This window comes from Oncorhynchus masou, chromosome 8 (assembly GCF_036934945.1).
Source record: "Oncorhynchus masou masou isolate Uvic2021 chromosome 8, UVic_Omas_1.1, whole genome shotgun sequence".
Taxonomy (NCBI): Eukaryota; Metazoa; Chordata; class Actinopteri; order Salmoniformes; family Salmonidae; genus Oncorhynchus; species Oncorhynchus masou.
The window spans coordinates 1,116,187-1,132,046 of record NC_088219.1 but is presented as its reverse complement, the minus strand read 5'-3'; the positions used below and the strand labels follow the sequence as shown (position 1 = coordinate 1,132,046).

The 15,860-nt window shown below is 47.7% G+C and overlaps 1 protein-coding gene across 1 annotated transcript in view; it reads left to right on the top strand.

Moving 5' to 3' along the window:
- Positions 1-15,860, top strand: part of hephl1b (hephaestin-like 1b) — a 96,102-nt gene that overhangs the window by 60,875 nt on the left and 19,367 nt on the right. The window contains 7 exon segments of the mRNA XM_064971064.1: positions 1,559-1,695; positions 1,931-2,011; positions 2,014-2,061; positions 2,155-2,287; positions 2,289-2,349; positions 13,759-13,906; positions 14,403-14,615. Coding sequence (XP_064827136.1) covers positions 1,559-1,695; positions 1,931-2,011; positions 2,014-2,061; positions 2,155-2,287; positions 2,289-2,349; positions 13,759-13,906; positions 14,403-14,615 — 821 coding nt within the window.

The window sequence follows — 15,860 nt, the reverse complement described above, 5'->3', positions numbered from 1 at the left end:
CTGAACAGGTCCAGTCTCCAGCTCTACTGTTTATTCCACTCTGAACAGGTCCAGTCTCCAGCTCTACTGTTTATTCCACTCTGAACAGGTCCACTCCAGCTCTACTGTTTATTCCACTCTGAACAGGTCCAGTCTCCAGCTCTACTGTTTATTCCACTCTGAACAGGTCCAGTCTCCAGCTCTACTGTTTATTCCACTCTGAACAGGTCCAGTCCACCAGCTCTACTGTTTATTCCACTCTGAACAGGTCCAGTCTCCAGCTCTGTTTATTCCACTCTTAGTCTCCAGCTCCTGTTTATTCCACTCTGAACAGGTCCAGTCTCCAGCTCTACTGTTTATTCCACTCTGAACAGGTCCAGTCCACCAGCTCTACTGTTTATTCCACTCTGAACAGGTCCAGTCTCCAGCTCTACTGTTTATTCCACTCTGAACAGGTCCAGTCTCCAGCTCTACTGTTTATTCCACTCTGAACAGGTCCAGTCTCCAGCTCTACTGTTTATTCCACTCTGAACAGGTCCAGTCTCCAGCTCTACTGTTTATTCCACTCTGAACAGGTCCAGTCTCCAGCTCTACTGTTTATTCCACTCTGAACAGGTCCAGTCCACCAGCTCTACTGTTTATTCCACTCTGAACAGGTCCAGTCTCCAGCTCTACTGTTTATTCCACTCTGAACAGGTCCAGTGAACAGGTCCAGTCTCCAGCTCTACTGTTTATTCCACCCTGAACAGGTCCAGTCCTCCAGCTCTACTGTTTAGGTCCAGTCTCCCAAACAGGTCCAGTCTCCAGCTCTACTGTTTATTCCACCTGAACAGGTCCAGTCTCCAGCTCTACTGTTTATTCCACACGCTGAACAGGTCCAGTCCACCAGCTCTACTGTTTATTCCACTCCCAGGTCCAGTCTCCAGCTCTACTGTTTATTCCATCTCTGAACAGGTCCAGTCTCCACCAGCTCTCCATCCCACTGTTTATTCCACTCTGAACAGGTCCAGTCTCCAGCTCTACTGTTTATTCCACTCTGAACAGGTCCAGTCTCCAGCTCTACTGTTTATTCCACTCTGAACAGGTCCAGTCCACCAGCTCTACTGTTTATTCCACTCTGAACAGGTCCAGTCTCCAGCTCTACTGTTTATTCCACTCTGAACAGGTCCAGTCTCCAGCTCTACTGTTTATTCCACTCTGAACAGGTCCAGTCTCCAGCTCTACTGTTTATTCCAGGAACAGGTCCAGTCCACCAGCTCTACTGTTTATTCCACTCTGAACAGGTCCAGTCTCCAGCTCTACTGTTTATTCCACTCTGAACAGGTCCAGTCTCCAACTGTTTATTCCACTCTGAACAGGTCCAGTCCCCAGCTCTACTGTTTATTCCACCTGAACAGGTCCAGTCTCCAGCTCTACTGTTTATTCCACTCCTGAACAGGTCCAGTCTCCAGCCCAGTCTTCTCCATTAGCTCTACAGGTCATCAAAACAAAGCTGGAGAAATCACTCTGTCATCCCCCTCTCCTCTCTGTCTCATCCCTTCCATCCCCCTCTCCTCTTCCGAGGACCTCCTCCTCCCAGTCCCTCAGTGTTCTTCGGTAGTGGTGATGGCAGGATAGGCGGCCGCTATATGAAGGTGGTGTATCGGGGCTACACAGATGACACCTTCACTACCAGACAACCTCTCACCCCTGAAACACAACACCTGGGAATACTGGGTAAGAGCCTGCTGTCACTCCCTCTCTCTGCTTCTCCAGCTCTCTCATCTCATTGGAGCCCGTTGTAGCTCAGAGGACATGGAGCTTATAAAACCAGGGTAGTGGGTTTGATTCCGAGACCACCCATACTTAAAATGTACGCACGCATGACTGTCAACTGCTTTTGATAAAAGTGTCTGCTAAATGGCAAAAATGATCTCTCTGTCTTTCTCTCTCTCATCCCCTCTCTCTTTAGGCCCGGTGCTGAGGGCTGAAGTAGGGGACATCCTACAGGTGGCGTTTCTGAACAAGGCAGACAGGAACTACAGTATCCAGCCTCCGGCCTCCACTTCGACAAACAATACCAGGGAACCAGTTACCAAGACGGTGAGACACACACACACTCTCACTAGTGCAAGGCGTACATCAGTTATGATGCCTCGTTCTTCTGACTGGCTGTGTTATCTAATGTTTTCCCAGGTGCAGAGAAGCCAGGGTCAGCTGTGTCTCCAGGCTCCAGGTTCACCTATACCTGGCAGGTGTTGGATGGTCCCTCCCTCTCTGACCCTCCCTGTTTGTCCTACCTGTACTACTCTGGCTCCTCCCCTGTGGATCCCAGGCCTCTCTGGACCACTACTGGTCTGTAGGCCTGGAGCACTGGGGGACCGCGGCAAGAGGTACAAGACAGTCCCCATCCTTCCCAGGTCACCAGAAAATTGACCTCCTGGACCTGGACCCTTTGTTTGGACTACCCAGGACAGCCTCATCCCAGGTTCAAAACGTTGCTACCCGAGGACAGCCCCATCCATCCCAGGTCCAAAACGTTGCTACCCGAGGACAGCCCCATCCATCCCAGGTCCAAAACGTTGCTACCCGAGGACAGCCACATCCACCCCAAGTGATACTCGAAAACATTGCTACCCGAGGACAGTTCCATCCATCCCAGGTCCAAAACGTTGCTACCCGAGGACAGCCCCATCCTTCCCAGGTCCAAAACGTTGCTACCCGAGGACAGCCCCATCCATCCCAGGTCCAAAACTTTGCTACCCGAGGACAGCCCCTTCCATCCTAGGTCCAAAACGTTGCTACCCGAGGACAGTCCCATCCATCCCAGGTCCAAAACGTTGCTACCCGAGGACAGTTCCATCCATCCCAGGTCCGAAACGTTGCTACCCGAGGACAGCCCCATCCATCCCAGGTCCAAAACGTTGCTACCCGAGGACAGCCCCATCCATCCCAGGTCCAAAACATTGCTACCCGAGGACAGCCCCATCCACCCCAAGTGATACTCGAAAACGTTGCTACCCGAGGACAGCCCCATCCATCCCAGGTCCAAAACGTTGCTACCCGAGGACAGCCCCATCCATCCCAGGTCCAAAACGTTGCTACCCGAGGACAGCCCCATCCATCCCAGGCCCAAAACGTTGCTAAGGTTGAGTGGGATCTTAGTCATGCACTGTATATTATTAGCGCCATTCAGTCCTTTGGGCAATAAAATAGATGAGCTCAGGGCGAGGATGTCCTTCCAAAGAGACATAAGAGACAAACAATCTGCTTTTATGGAAACGCGAGGTTTCTCTGGATATATTGCCCCCTGTCCATTCAACCAGCGAGGTTCTCCATCCATCACGCGGACAGGAACAAAATACCTCTCAGGGAAACAAAGGGATATATGGACGTGTCTCATGATTAACATCTCATGGTGTGATTGACGTACAGGAACTCAAGCCCTTTTGTTCTCCCAATCTGAATATCTCACCAACAAATGCCGACCGCATTCCCCCTCAGGCTGACACAACAACAGCTCTCAAGGAACTACACTGGAATTGGAACTACACACAATTTATTGTACGTTTTCACTTTAATAAAGTAAATCTGAGGAAAACACTCTGGAAATTCTATCAACACATCTCATTTGCTACTCGCGGCAAGAGCATTCTTAACTATTGCTACTCTTCCTTCTGGGATGGCTACAAGGACCTCCCCCCGCCTTCCCTTCTGGAAACCTGACCACACATTCATACTGCTCCTCCCCGCCTATATGCAAAAACTTAAGCAGGAAGCCCCTGTGGTAAGGACTGTTCAATGTTGGTCTGGACTGTTCAGGACTGTTCAACCTCTGGGAATCGACGTATACACTGACTCGGTGACTGGGTTCATCAGGAAGTGGATAGAGGACGTTGTTCCCACTGTGACTGGGTTCATCAGGAAGTGGATAGAGGACGTTGTTCCCACTGTGACTGGGTTCATCAGGAAGTGGATAGAGGACGTTGTTCCTACTGTGACTGGGTTCATCAGGAAGTGGATAGAGGACGTTGTTCTCACTGTGACTGGGTTGAGAAGGAACAGAAAGGAACTATATAAACCAGTACTTTTTGCGGTTTGAACCGGTTCAGAACCTTATTTTGCAGGTCAGTGCAACAGAACAACAAAAAAAATTATTTTGTTCAGAACGAAATGATTGGAAAATTATTTTGGTTCCAACCACTGCTTAAATGTACTTACGAGTAACAAAGCAAGTAAATACACAGTCACAAAATTTCCTGGTGGTCATTTTGATGAATTGTTCAGCAGTCTCATGGCTTGCTGGTAGACGCTGTCAAGGTAAGTACAAGTAAGTAAGAAGGTACAATAAGTACTAGATAAATACCTAGTCACTCCACTAGTACCAGCTAATAACTCTGTAAATACCTAGTCACACCACTAGTACCAGCTAATAACTCTGTAAATACCTAGTCACTCCACTAGTACCAGCTAATAACTCTGTAAATACCTAGTCACACTACTAGTACCAGCTAATAACTCTGTAAATACCTAGTCACACTACTAGTACCAGCTAATAACTCTGTAAATACCTAGTCACACCACTAGTACCAGCTAATAACTCTGTAAATACCTAGTCACACCACTAGTACCAGCTAATAACTCTGTAAATACCTAGTCACACCACTAGTACCAGCTAATAACTCTGTAAATACCAAGTCACACCACTAGTACCAGCTAATAACTTTACCTTCAGTTACCATGTTAACCTGTTACCATGTGTGTTACCATGTTAACCTGTTACCATGTGTGTTACCATGCTAACCTGTTACCATGTGTGTTACCATGTGTGTTACCATGTATGTTACCATGTTACCAATGTTACCATGTGTGTTACCATGTATGTTACCATGTTACCATGTATGTTACCATGTGTGTTACAATGTTACCATGTGTGTTACCATGTGTGTTACCATGTAATGTTACCATGTATGTTACCATGTGTGTTACCATGTTACCATGTGTGTTACCATGTGTGTTACCATGTTACCATTAGTGTTACCATGTTACCATGTGTGTTACCTTGTGTGTTACCATGTTACCATGCTAACCTGTTACCATGTGTGTTACCATGTGTGTTATCATGGTAACATGTTACATGTGTTACCATGTGTGTTACCATTGTGTTACCATGTGAACATGTTACCATGTGTGTTACCATGTAAACATGTTACCATGTGTGTTACCATGTGAACATGTTACCATGTGTGGGAACATGTTACCATGTGTGTTACCATGTGTGTTATCATGTGTGTTACCATGTTACCATGTGTTACCATGTGTGTTACCATGTGTGTTACCATGTATGTTACCATGTGTGTTACCATGTTACCATGTATGTTACCATGTTACCATGTGTGTTACCATGTTACCATGTGTGTTACCAAGTGTGTTACCATGTATGTTACCATGATACCATGCGTGTTACCATGTATGTTACCATGTATGTTACCATGCGTGTTACCATGTGTGTTACCATGTGTGTTACCATGTGTGTTACCATGTTACCATGTGTGTTACCATGTGTGTTACCATGTGTGTTACCATGTATGTTACCATGTTACCATGTATGTTACCATGTGTGTTACCATGTATGTTACCATGTTACCATGTATGTTACCATGTGTGTTACAATGTTACCATGTGTGTTACCATGTGTGTTACCATGTATGTTACCATGTATGTTACCATGTGTGTTACCATGTTACCATGTGTGTTACCATGTGTGTTACCATGTTACCATGTGTGTTACCATGTTACCATGTGTGTTACCTTGTGTGTTACCATGTTACCATGCTAACCTGTTACCATGTGTGTTACCATGTGTGTTATCATGGTAACATGTTACCATGTGTGTTACCATGTGTGTTACCATGTGTGTTACCATGTGAACATGTTACCATGTGTGTTACCATGTGAACATGTTACCATGTGTGTTACCATGTGAACATGTTACCATGTGTGTTACCATGTGAACATGTTACCATGTGTGTTACCATGTGTGTTATCATGTGTGTTACCATGTTACCATGTGTTACCATGTGTGTTACCATGTGTGTTACCATGTATGTTACCATGTGTGTTACCATGTTTGTTACCATGTTACCATGTGTGTTACCATGTTACCATGTGTGTTACCAAGTGTGTTACCATGTATGTTACCATGATACCATGCGTGTTACCATGTATGTTACCATGTATGTTACCATGCGTGTTACCATGTGTGTTACCATGTGTGTTACCATGTGTGTTACCATGTTACCATGTGTGTTACCATGTGTGTTACCATGTTACCATGCTTGTTACCATGTTACCATGTGTGTTACCATGTGTGTTACCATGTATGTTACCATGTATGTTACCATGTGTGTTACCATGTATGTTACCATGTATGTTACCATGTGTGTTACCATGTTACCATGTATGTTACCATGTGTGTTACCATGTGTGTTACCATGTGTGTTACCATGTTACCATGTATGTTACCATGTGTGTTACCATGTGTGTTACCATGTATGTTACCATGTGTGTTACCATGTATGTTACCATGTGTGTTACCATGTGTGTTACCATGTGTGTTACCATGTATGTTACCATGTGTGTTACCATGTATGTTACCATGTATGTTACCATGTGTGTTACCATGTTACCATGTATGTTACCATGTATGTTACCATGTGTGTTACCATGTATGTTACCATGTATGTTACCATGTGTGTTACCATGTTACCATGTATGTTACCATGTGTGTTACCATGTTACCATGTATGTTACCATGTGTGTTACCATGTGTGTTACCATGTTACCATGTATGTTACCATGTGTGTTACCATGTTACCATGTATGTTACCATGTGTGTTACCATGTGTGTTACCATGTATGTTACCATGTGTGTTACCATGTTACCATGTATGTTACCATGTATGTTACCATGTGTGTTACCATGTGTGTTACCATGTGTGTTACCATGTTACCATGTATGTTACCATGTGTGTTACCATGTGTGTTACCATGTGTGTTACCATACCTTCAAACTCAGTGCCTCTTGGCTTGACATCATGGGTAAATCCAAAGAAATCAGTCAAGACCTCTGAAAAAATTGTATACCTCCACAAGTCTGATTCATCCTTGGGAGCAATTTCCAAATGCCTGAAGGTACCACATTCATCTGTACAAACAATAGTACGCAAGTATAAACACCATGGGACCACGCAGCCATCATACCGCTCAGGAAGGAGACGCGTTCTGTCTCCTAGAGATGAACGTACTTTGGTGCGAAAAGTGCAAATCAATCCCAGAACAACAGCAAAAGTGTGAAGATTCTGGAGGAAACTGTCAGGACCCGGTTTCGAACCTGGGTCTCCGGAGTGAGAAACAGTCACTTAACCAACTGAGCCACGAATAGACAGCAGAACCCAGAAGATGAGGCAGACACAGCAGTACTTAAGACGGTGTATTTAATAAAGAAAAAATCCTAAAATACAAAAAATGGCAAATCCAAAAGGTGGTAGGTAAAACACAAAAAGACCTCAAAAGAAACTCACCAAAAATAAACAAAAACAAAAAACAGAATACCACAAGAACGTCACCCGGAATCGACAAGAGCACACAGAACACTAGGGCAGGGTGCTAACATACAAACACAGAGCACAGAACTGAGGGAAACAAAGGGTTTAAATACAATCAGGGGAAACGAGACACAGGTGCAAATAATAATGGGGATCAAGGGAAAAACATAGGGACAAAAAGCACAATGGGGGCATCTACTGACCAAAACCCGGAACAACCCTGGCCAAATCCTGACAGAATCCCCCTAGGAACGGCTCCTGACGTTCCTACCAGCTCTCTCAGGGTGGAGGACCCTGAACTGACGAATGAGGTCAGGGTCCAGGATGTCTTTGGCAGGAACCCAGGAGCGCTCCTCAGGACCGTAGCCTTCCCAGTCCACCAGATACTGCCAGGACCGCTGCACCCGGCGGGAATCCAGTATCCGGTGGACGGTATAAGTTTCGGCTGGCCTCCAATGACACGAGGCGGAGGGGAGGTCTGTCTGCCGGGACAAGGGGAGAAAAAACAGCAGGTTTTAACAATGACACATGAAATGTGGGATTAATCTTAAGGGATCTGGGTAAGTGTAGGCGATAAGAAACTGGGTTAACTCTCCTGGCAACCTTGAAGGGACCGATGTATTTTTGGGACAGCTTGCGAGACTCCACCCGTAGAGGTAAGTCTCTTGTGGAGAGCCAGACTCTCTGGCCGGGGCGCAGGGTAGGCCCGGGACGGCGACGTCTGTTGGCTTGTTGTTGATACCTCTGTGAGGAACGCATCAGATTAAGACGGGTCTTCCTCCACATAAGCCGACAGCGTCTGACGAACCTCAAGGCTGAAGGCACTCTGACTTCTGCCTCCTGGTCCGGGAACAATGGAGGAGCATAGCCAAACTGACACTCGTGCGGGGACATACCAGTGGAGGAGGAGCGCAAGGTGTTGTGCGCGTATTCGGCCCAAACAATAAAGGATGACCATGTGGACGGGTTGTCACGAGTCATACATCGGAGGGTGGTTTCCAGCTCTTGATTCATCCTCTCTGTTTGGCCGTTGGACTCCGGATGGTACCCTGAAGATAGACTGGCAGAAGCCCCCATGAGTTGGCAGAAGGCCTTCCAAAACCTTGAGGCGAACTGGGGACCTCTGTCAGAAACCACATCTTGAGGAATGCCGAAGACTCGGAACACATGATTAATTACCAACTCAGCCGTTTCCTTGGCAGAAGGTAACTTAGTCAGAGGGACGAACCTGGCCGCCTTTGAAAACCTGTCGATTATGACTAGGATAGTAGTATTGCCATGGGATGGAGGAAGTCCAGTAATAAAGTCCAATGAGATATGGGACCAGGGTCTGTGGGGAACAGGTAAAGGGTGAAGGAGTCCTTGAGGGCGGAGGTGAGAAGATTTGCCCTGGCAGCACACGGGGCAGGCATTGACGAAAGTGGCAACGTCTTCTCTTATGGTAGGCCACCAGAACTTACGCTGGATGAACTCCAAGGTGCGACCCTACGCCCGGATGACAGGTGAGGCGAGAGGAGTGCCCCCACAGAAGGACCTGAGTCCTCACTGCCTTGGGGACAAACAACCGATTGGCAGGGCCTCCTTTAGGGTCCGGTTCGCTAGCTTGAGCACGTCTCACGGTATCCTCAACTTGCCACGAGATCGGAGCCACAATCTTAGCAGCAGGAAGGACAGGCATGTCCGTGTCATCTCGAATGGCAGGAGCGTAGACTCGGGACAGGGCATCCGGTTTGAGATTCTTCGACCCGGGCCGATAGGTGAGGATAAACTGGAATCGATTGAAGAAAAGAGACCATCTAGCTTGTCTAGAGTTCAATCGCTTCGCCTGCTGGATATACTCCAGATTTTTGTGGTCCGTAAGCACTTGAAACGGGTGAGAAGACCCCTCGAGCCAGTGTCTCCATTCCTTCAATGCCATCTTAACCGCTAGGAGTTCACGATCCCCCACATCGTAGTTCCTCTCAGTCGGGGTAAGCCGGTGTGAGAAGAAAGCGCACGGATGAAGCTTCTTGTCTTCACCCCTCTGAGACAGGACAGCTCCAACACCAACCTCTGATGCGTCTACCTCCACCACAAATGGTTCATCCGTAGTCGGTAGTATCAGGATGGGAGCAGAGAGGATGCGCTGCTTGAGTCCTTGGAAGGCCGTCTCAGCTTCTCTTCCCCAAAAAACCTTGCATTGCCACCTTTGGTTAAAGCTGAGAGGAGCTGCCACCAAACTGAAGTTCTTGATGAACTTGCGGTAAAAGTTTGTGAAGCCCAGGAAACGCTGAACATCCTTAACGGATTTGGGGTGGGCCAATCCGCTACCGCCCCTACCTTCCTAGGGTCCATTTGGATTCGACCGGGCTCCACTACAAATCCCAGGAATTGTACTCGGGATGAATGGAATTCACATTTTTCCGGCTTAACGTACAGATGGCTGTCCAGGAGGCGTTTGAGTACTTGTCTGACATGCTTAGTGTGTTCTTGAAGGGAGCTCGAAAAGATGAGGATGTCATCCAAGTAAACGAACACAAATATGTTAAGCATATCCCTAAGCACATCGTTTATGAGCGCTTGGAACACCGCTGGGGCGTTGGTCAGGCCGAAGGGCATCACCAAGTATTCATAGTGACCAGTAGGCGTGTTGAAAGCGGTCTTCCACTCGTCACCAGGTCTGATCCGCACAAGATGGTATGCGTTCCGCAGGTCAAGCTTAGTGAAAACAACTGCTTCCTGGAGCAGCTCGAAGGCTGTGGCCATAAGGGGTAGCGGGTAACGGTTACGGACGGTTATGTCATTGAGTCCCCGGTAGTCGATGCAAGGACGTAACCCACCGTCTTTCTTGGCCACAAAGAAAAACCCTGCTCCCGCCGGGAGGTGGATGGACGCATGAGGCCTGCTTCCAGAGCGTCCCTGATGTAGGTATCCATAGCAGCTCGTTCGGGTGGAGATAGGGAAAGATCCGACCCCTGGGGGGCAAGTGCCCGGAAACAGGTCGATGGGGCAATCGTAAGGTCTATGGGGTGGTAGCATGGTGGCCCTCTGTTTGCTAAACACCAGTTTGAGGTCATGGTAACACTCGGGAACTCGGGTCAGGTCGATGGATTCTAAAGACTCGGGAGTAGAACTCGGGGAATTCTGGAAAATACAAGTAGCTTGGCACGTAGGACCCCACTGCTTGATAGTGCCCACAGACCAGTCGATGTGAGGGTTATGGCTGTGAAGCCAGGGGTATCCAAGGACGAGAGGGAACTCGGAACAGGAGATCAAATGAAAGTTCATCAATTCCTGGTGTTGTGAAACTGAAAGTCTCAAGGAGGTAGTGACATGAGTGACAAGTCCAGATCCCAAAGGGCTTCCATCCAATGTAGTAACCCTCATGGGGTCACTTAGAGGTTCAGAGGGAACGCCATTCTCCTTCGCCCAGACACCATCCATGAAGTTACTTGCGGCTCCAGAGTCTACCAAGGCTTGAAGGTGAAGCTTGTGGTTGTCCCAGGAGAGGGTGACTGGAATGAGCAGACGGAGTTGGACGGATGGGAGGAGGTTATGTTTCCCGTTACAGTTCCCCCGGTCTGTACGGGACAGAGCGTTTCCCTGGAGCCCGGGACACGTGGAACGGAAATGGCCCGGTTTGCCGCAATATAGACAGCGTCGCTCCTCATCCGGCGGTCTCTCTCAGCCTGGGAGATGCGTCCAATCTGCATGGGTTCCGGTGGAGCCAGCGATGATAAAGGTGGGGACTCGGAGCTGGGACTGATAGGGGCTAGAGGTCTACGGTTGAGTTCTCTCTCTCTCAGACGCTGGTCAATGCGTGAGGCCAACTTGATCAGGGACTCGAGATTGTCCGGTGGTTCCCGAGTGGCCAGTTCATCTTGGATAGTGTCGGAAAGGCCTTTCAGAAAGCACACCGTGAGCGCCTCGTTGTTCCAGCCACTCGCTGCTGCCACCGTGCGGAACTGGATGGCATAGTCCGTCACGCTGCGCCAACCTTGATGGAGAGTCAGGAGCTGTTTGGCTGAGTCAGAACCACTGCTTGGGCCTTGAAACACTCGTTTGAATTCCTCAGCAAAGGCAGAGTAGCTGGCACAGCAGGAACTATGGGCATCCCACACAGCAGTAGCCCAGGCCAGGGCTTTTCCGACAGCAGGGTGATGATATATGCGATCTTAGACCGGTCGGTGGGAAACGACGAGGGTTGCAGCTCAAAGGAGAGAGAACATTGAGTGAGAAACCCTTTACAAGCACTTGGATCACCTGAGAACCGTTGGGGAGGTGGAAGACGAGGTTCAGCCAGGGGGTTAACTGCCATGGGTACGTGAACTTGAGGTACTGGGACGGGAACTGTTGCCGGGGTAAGTCGATCAGATATTTGCTTAATGGAAGTCAGCATCTCCGACAGAAGATGAGAATGTCTAGCCATTAAGGCCTCTTGCTGAACCAGGGCGGCTTCGTGGCGTTGGACAGTCTCCTGGTGGTGGGACAGCGTGGCAAAAAGGTCCTGGGAACTGGCTGCCTCTGGGTTCATTTTTGGCTCTGTGTTTCTGTCAGGACCCGGTTTCGAACCTGGGTCTCCGGAGTGAGAAACAGTCACTTAACCAACTGAGCCACGAATAGACAGCAGAACCCAGAAGATGAGGCAGACACAGCAGTACTTAAGACGGTGTATTTAATAAAGAAAAAATCCTAAAATACAAAAAATGGCAAATCCAAAAGGTGGTAGGTAAAACACAAAAAGACCTCAAAAGAAACTCACCAAAAATAAACAAAAACAAAAAACAGAATACCACAAGAACGTCACCCGGAATCGACAAGAGCACACAGAACACTAGGGCAGGGTGCTAACATACAAACACAGAGCACAGAACTGAGGGAAACAAAGGGTTTAAATACAATCAGGTGAAAACGAGACACAGGTGCAAATAATAATGGGGATCAAGGGAAAAACATAGGGACAAAAAGCACAATGGGGGCATCTACTGACCAAAACCCGGAACAACCCTGGCCAAATCCTGACAGAAACAGGTACAAAAGTATCTATATCCAGAGTAAAACGATTCCTAAATCCTATATAATCCTATATCGACATAACCTGAAAGGCCGCTCAGCAAGGAAGAAGCCACTGCTCCAAAACCGCCATAAAAAAAACAGACTACGGTTTGCAACTGCACATGGGGACAAAGATTGTGCTTTTTGGAGAAATGCCCTCTGGTCTGATGAAACAAAAATAGAACTGTTTGGCCATAATGACCATCGTTATGTTTGGAGAAAAAAGGGGGAGGCTTGCAAGCCGAAGAACACCATCCCAACCATGAAGCACGGGGGTGGCAGCATCATGTTGTGGGGGTGCTTTGCTGCAGGAGGGACTGGTGCACTTCACAGAATAGATGGCATCATGAGGAGGTGAAAATTATGTGGATATATTGAAGCAACATCTCAAGACATCAGTCAGGAAGTTAAAGCTTGGTCACAAATGGGTCTTCCAAACGGACAATGACCCCAAGCATACTTCCAAAGTTGTGACAAAATGGCTTAATTAAGGACAACAAAGTCAAGGTATTGGAGTGGCCATCACAAAGCCCTGACCTCCATCCTATAGAAAAATTATGGGCAGAACTGGAAAAGTGTGTGCGAGCAAGGAGGCCTACAAACCTGACTCAGTTCCACCACCTCTGTCAGGAAGAATGGGCCAAAATTCACACACCTTATTGTGGGAAGCTTGTGGAAGGCTACCCAAAACGTTTAACCCAAGTTTAAACAATTTAAAGGCAATGCTACCAAATACTAATTGAGTGTATGTAAACATCCGACCCACTGGGAATTTGATGAAAGAAATAAAAGCTGAAATAAATCATTCTCTCTACTATTATTCTGACATTTCACATTCTTAAAATAAAGTGGTGATCCTAACTGACCTAAAACGGTGGAATTTTTTACTAGGATGAAATGTCAGCAATTGTGAAAAACTGAGTTTAAATGTACTTTTAAATGTATTAGTATTATTTTGGTGAAACTTCTGACTTTAACTGTAACATACATGACATAGATACAACCCCACAACCACACATCACAGCATTGCTCTTATCATCTTATCTACGTGTGTGTGTGTGTGTGTGTGTGTGTGTGTGTGCGCGTGCGCGCGTGCGTGCGTGTGTGGTGTGTGTGCGTGCGTGCGTGTGTGCGCGTGCGCGCGCGTGTGTGTGTGGTGCAGAGGGACGTGGACAGGGAGTTGTTCCTGCTGTTCTCTGTAATGGATGAGAACCTGAGCTGGTACCTTCAGAGGAACATAGAGACCTATGGATCGGACCGGTCAGACCCAGACAGCCAGGACTTTCAGGAGAGCAACAACATGCACGGTATGATACCCACCGCCGTGTCCTGAACTGACCCACGAACTGGATACTTAGTATGCAGAACTGTCTTTTCCATTCGTCGACTATTTTGTTATCATTGCAGTCAACTTTTCACTACTTTCTATATCTCCTCTGAGTGTAGTTGTTGATATTTTCTCTCCCCGCTCTTCCCTCCTCCTCTCTCCCCTCTTCCTTTCTCCTCTCGCCCATCCTCTCCCCTCCTCTCCTTTCTCGCCTCTCTCCCCTCCTCTCTCCCCTGCCCTCCTCTCTCCCCCTCCTTTCTCCTCTTTCTCCTCCTCTCTCCTCCTCTCTCCTCTCTCCCCTTCTTTCCTATCCACTCTCCTCCCTTCTCTCTTCCTCTCCCCCTTCCTCTCCTCTCTCTCCTCTCTCCTCCCTTCTCCTCTCTCCTCCCTTTTCCTCTCTCTCCCCTCCTCCCAATTCTCTCCTTCTCGCACAGTGGTGTAGTTGTTGATATCATCTCTCCCTCCTTCTCTCTCAGCGGTGAATGGCTTCATGTACGGAAACCTTCCAGGCCTGGATATGTGTTCCGGGGACAGGGTTTTTTGGTACACCTTTGGGCTGGGTACGGAGGTGGACATCCATGGGGTGTACTGGGAGGGGAACACCTTCCAGAGACACGGTACTACCAGAGATACACTCAGCCTGTTCCCTCACACCACCGCTGCAGTCAGCATGCTGCCACACACACCTGGTATGTACACACACACACACACACACACACACACACACACACACACACACACACACACACACTGACACACTGACACACACACACAGACACACACACACACCTGGTATGTACACACACACACACACACACACACACACACACACACACACACACACACACACACACACACACACACACACACACACCTGGTATGTACACACACACACACACACCTGGTGTATGTACACACACACACACACCTGGTATGTACACACACAGACACACACACACACACACACACACACACACACACACACACACACACACACACACACCTGGTATGTACACACACACACACACACCTGGTATGTACACACACACACAGACACACACACACACACACACACACACACACACACACACACACACACACACACACACACACACACACACACACACACACACACACACACACACACACACACACACACACACACACACACACACCTGGTATGTACACACACACACACACACACCTGGTATGTACACACACACACACACACACACACACACACACACACACACACACACACACACACACACACACACACACACACACACACACGGCGGTGTTCACGCCAGACTGTTGGCTGTGACAGAGAGTTCCTGTTATTTTTAATGGATGACCTCACTGACTTGACCTCACAGCCCACTTCCTGTGACCTTAAGAACACTTGATCAAAGGAAGTAGGAACATCTAAATTGGAGATTTGAACATAAACCAAAATGACACTATATTGTTGCTCCTATATGAGTACTTCCTGGAGGGAAGCTGAAGTCCCTCCGCTACCCAAAAATAGTAAAGCCCCCTTTACTGGCTCAAATAGCCGACCAATCAGCCTGTTACCAACCCTTAGTAAACCTTTGGAAAAAATGGCGTTTGATCAGATACAATGCTATTTTACAGTACACAAATTGACAGAATTTCAGCATGCTTATAGGGAAGGACATTCAACAAGCACAACACTAATCTTCCAATTTTACTAACAATATGCCACTGGCTTTGAGTACATTTACATTTAAGTCATTTAGCAGACGCTCTTATCCAGAGCGACTTACAAATTGGTGAATTCACCTTCTGACATCCAGTGGAACAGCCACTTTACAATAGTGCATCTAAATCATTTAAGGAGGGGGGGGTGAGAAGGATTACTTTATCCTATCCTAGGTATTCCTTAAAGAGGTGGGGTTTTAGGTGTCTCCGGA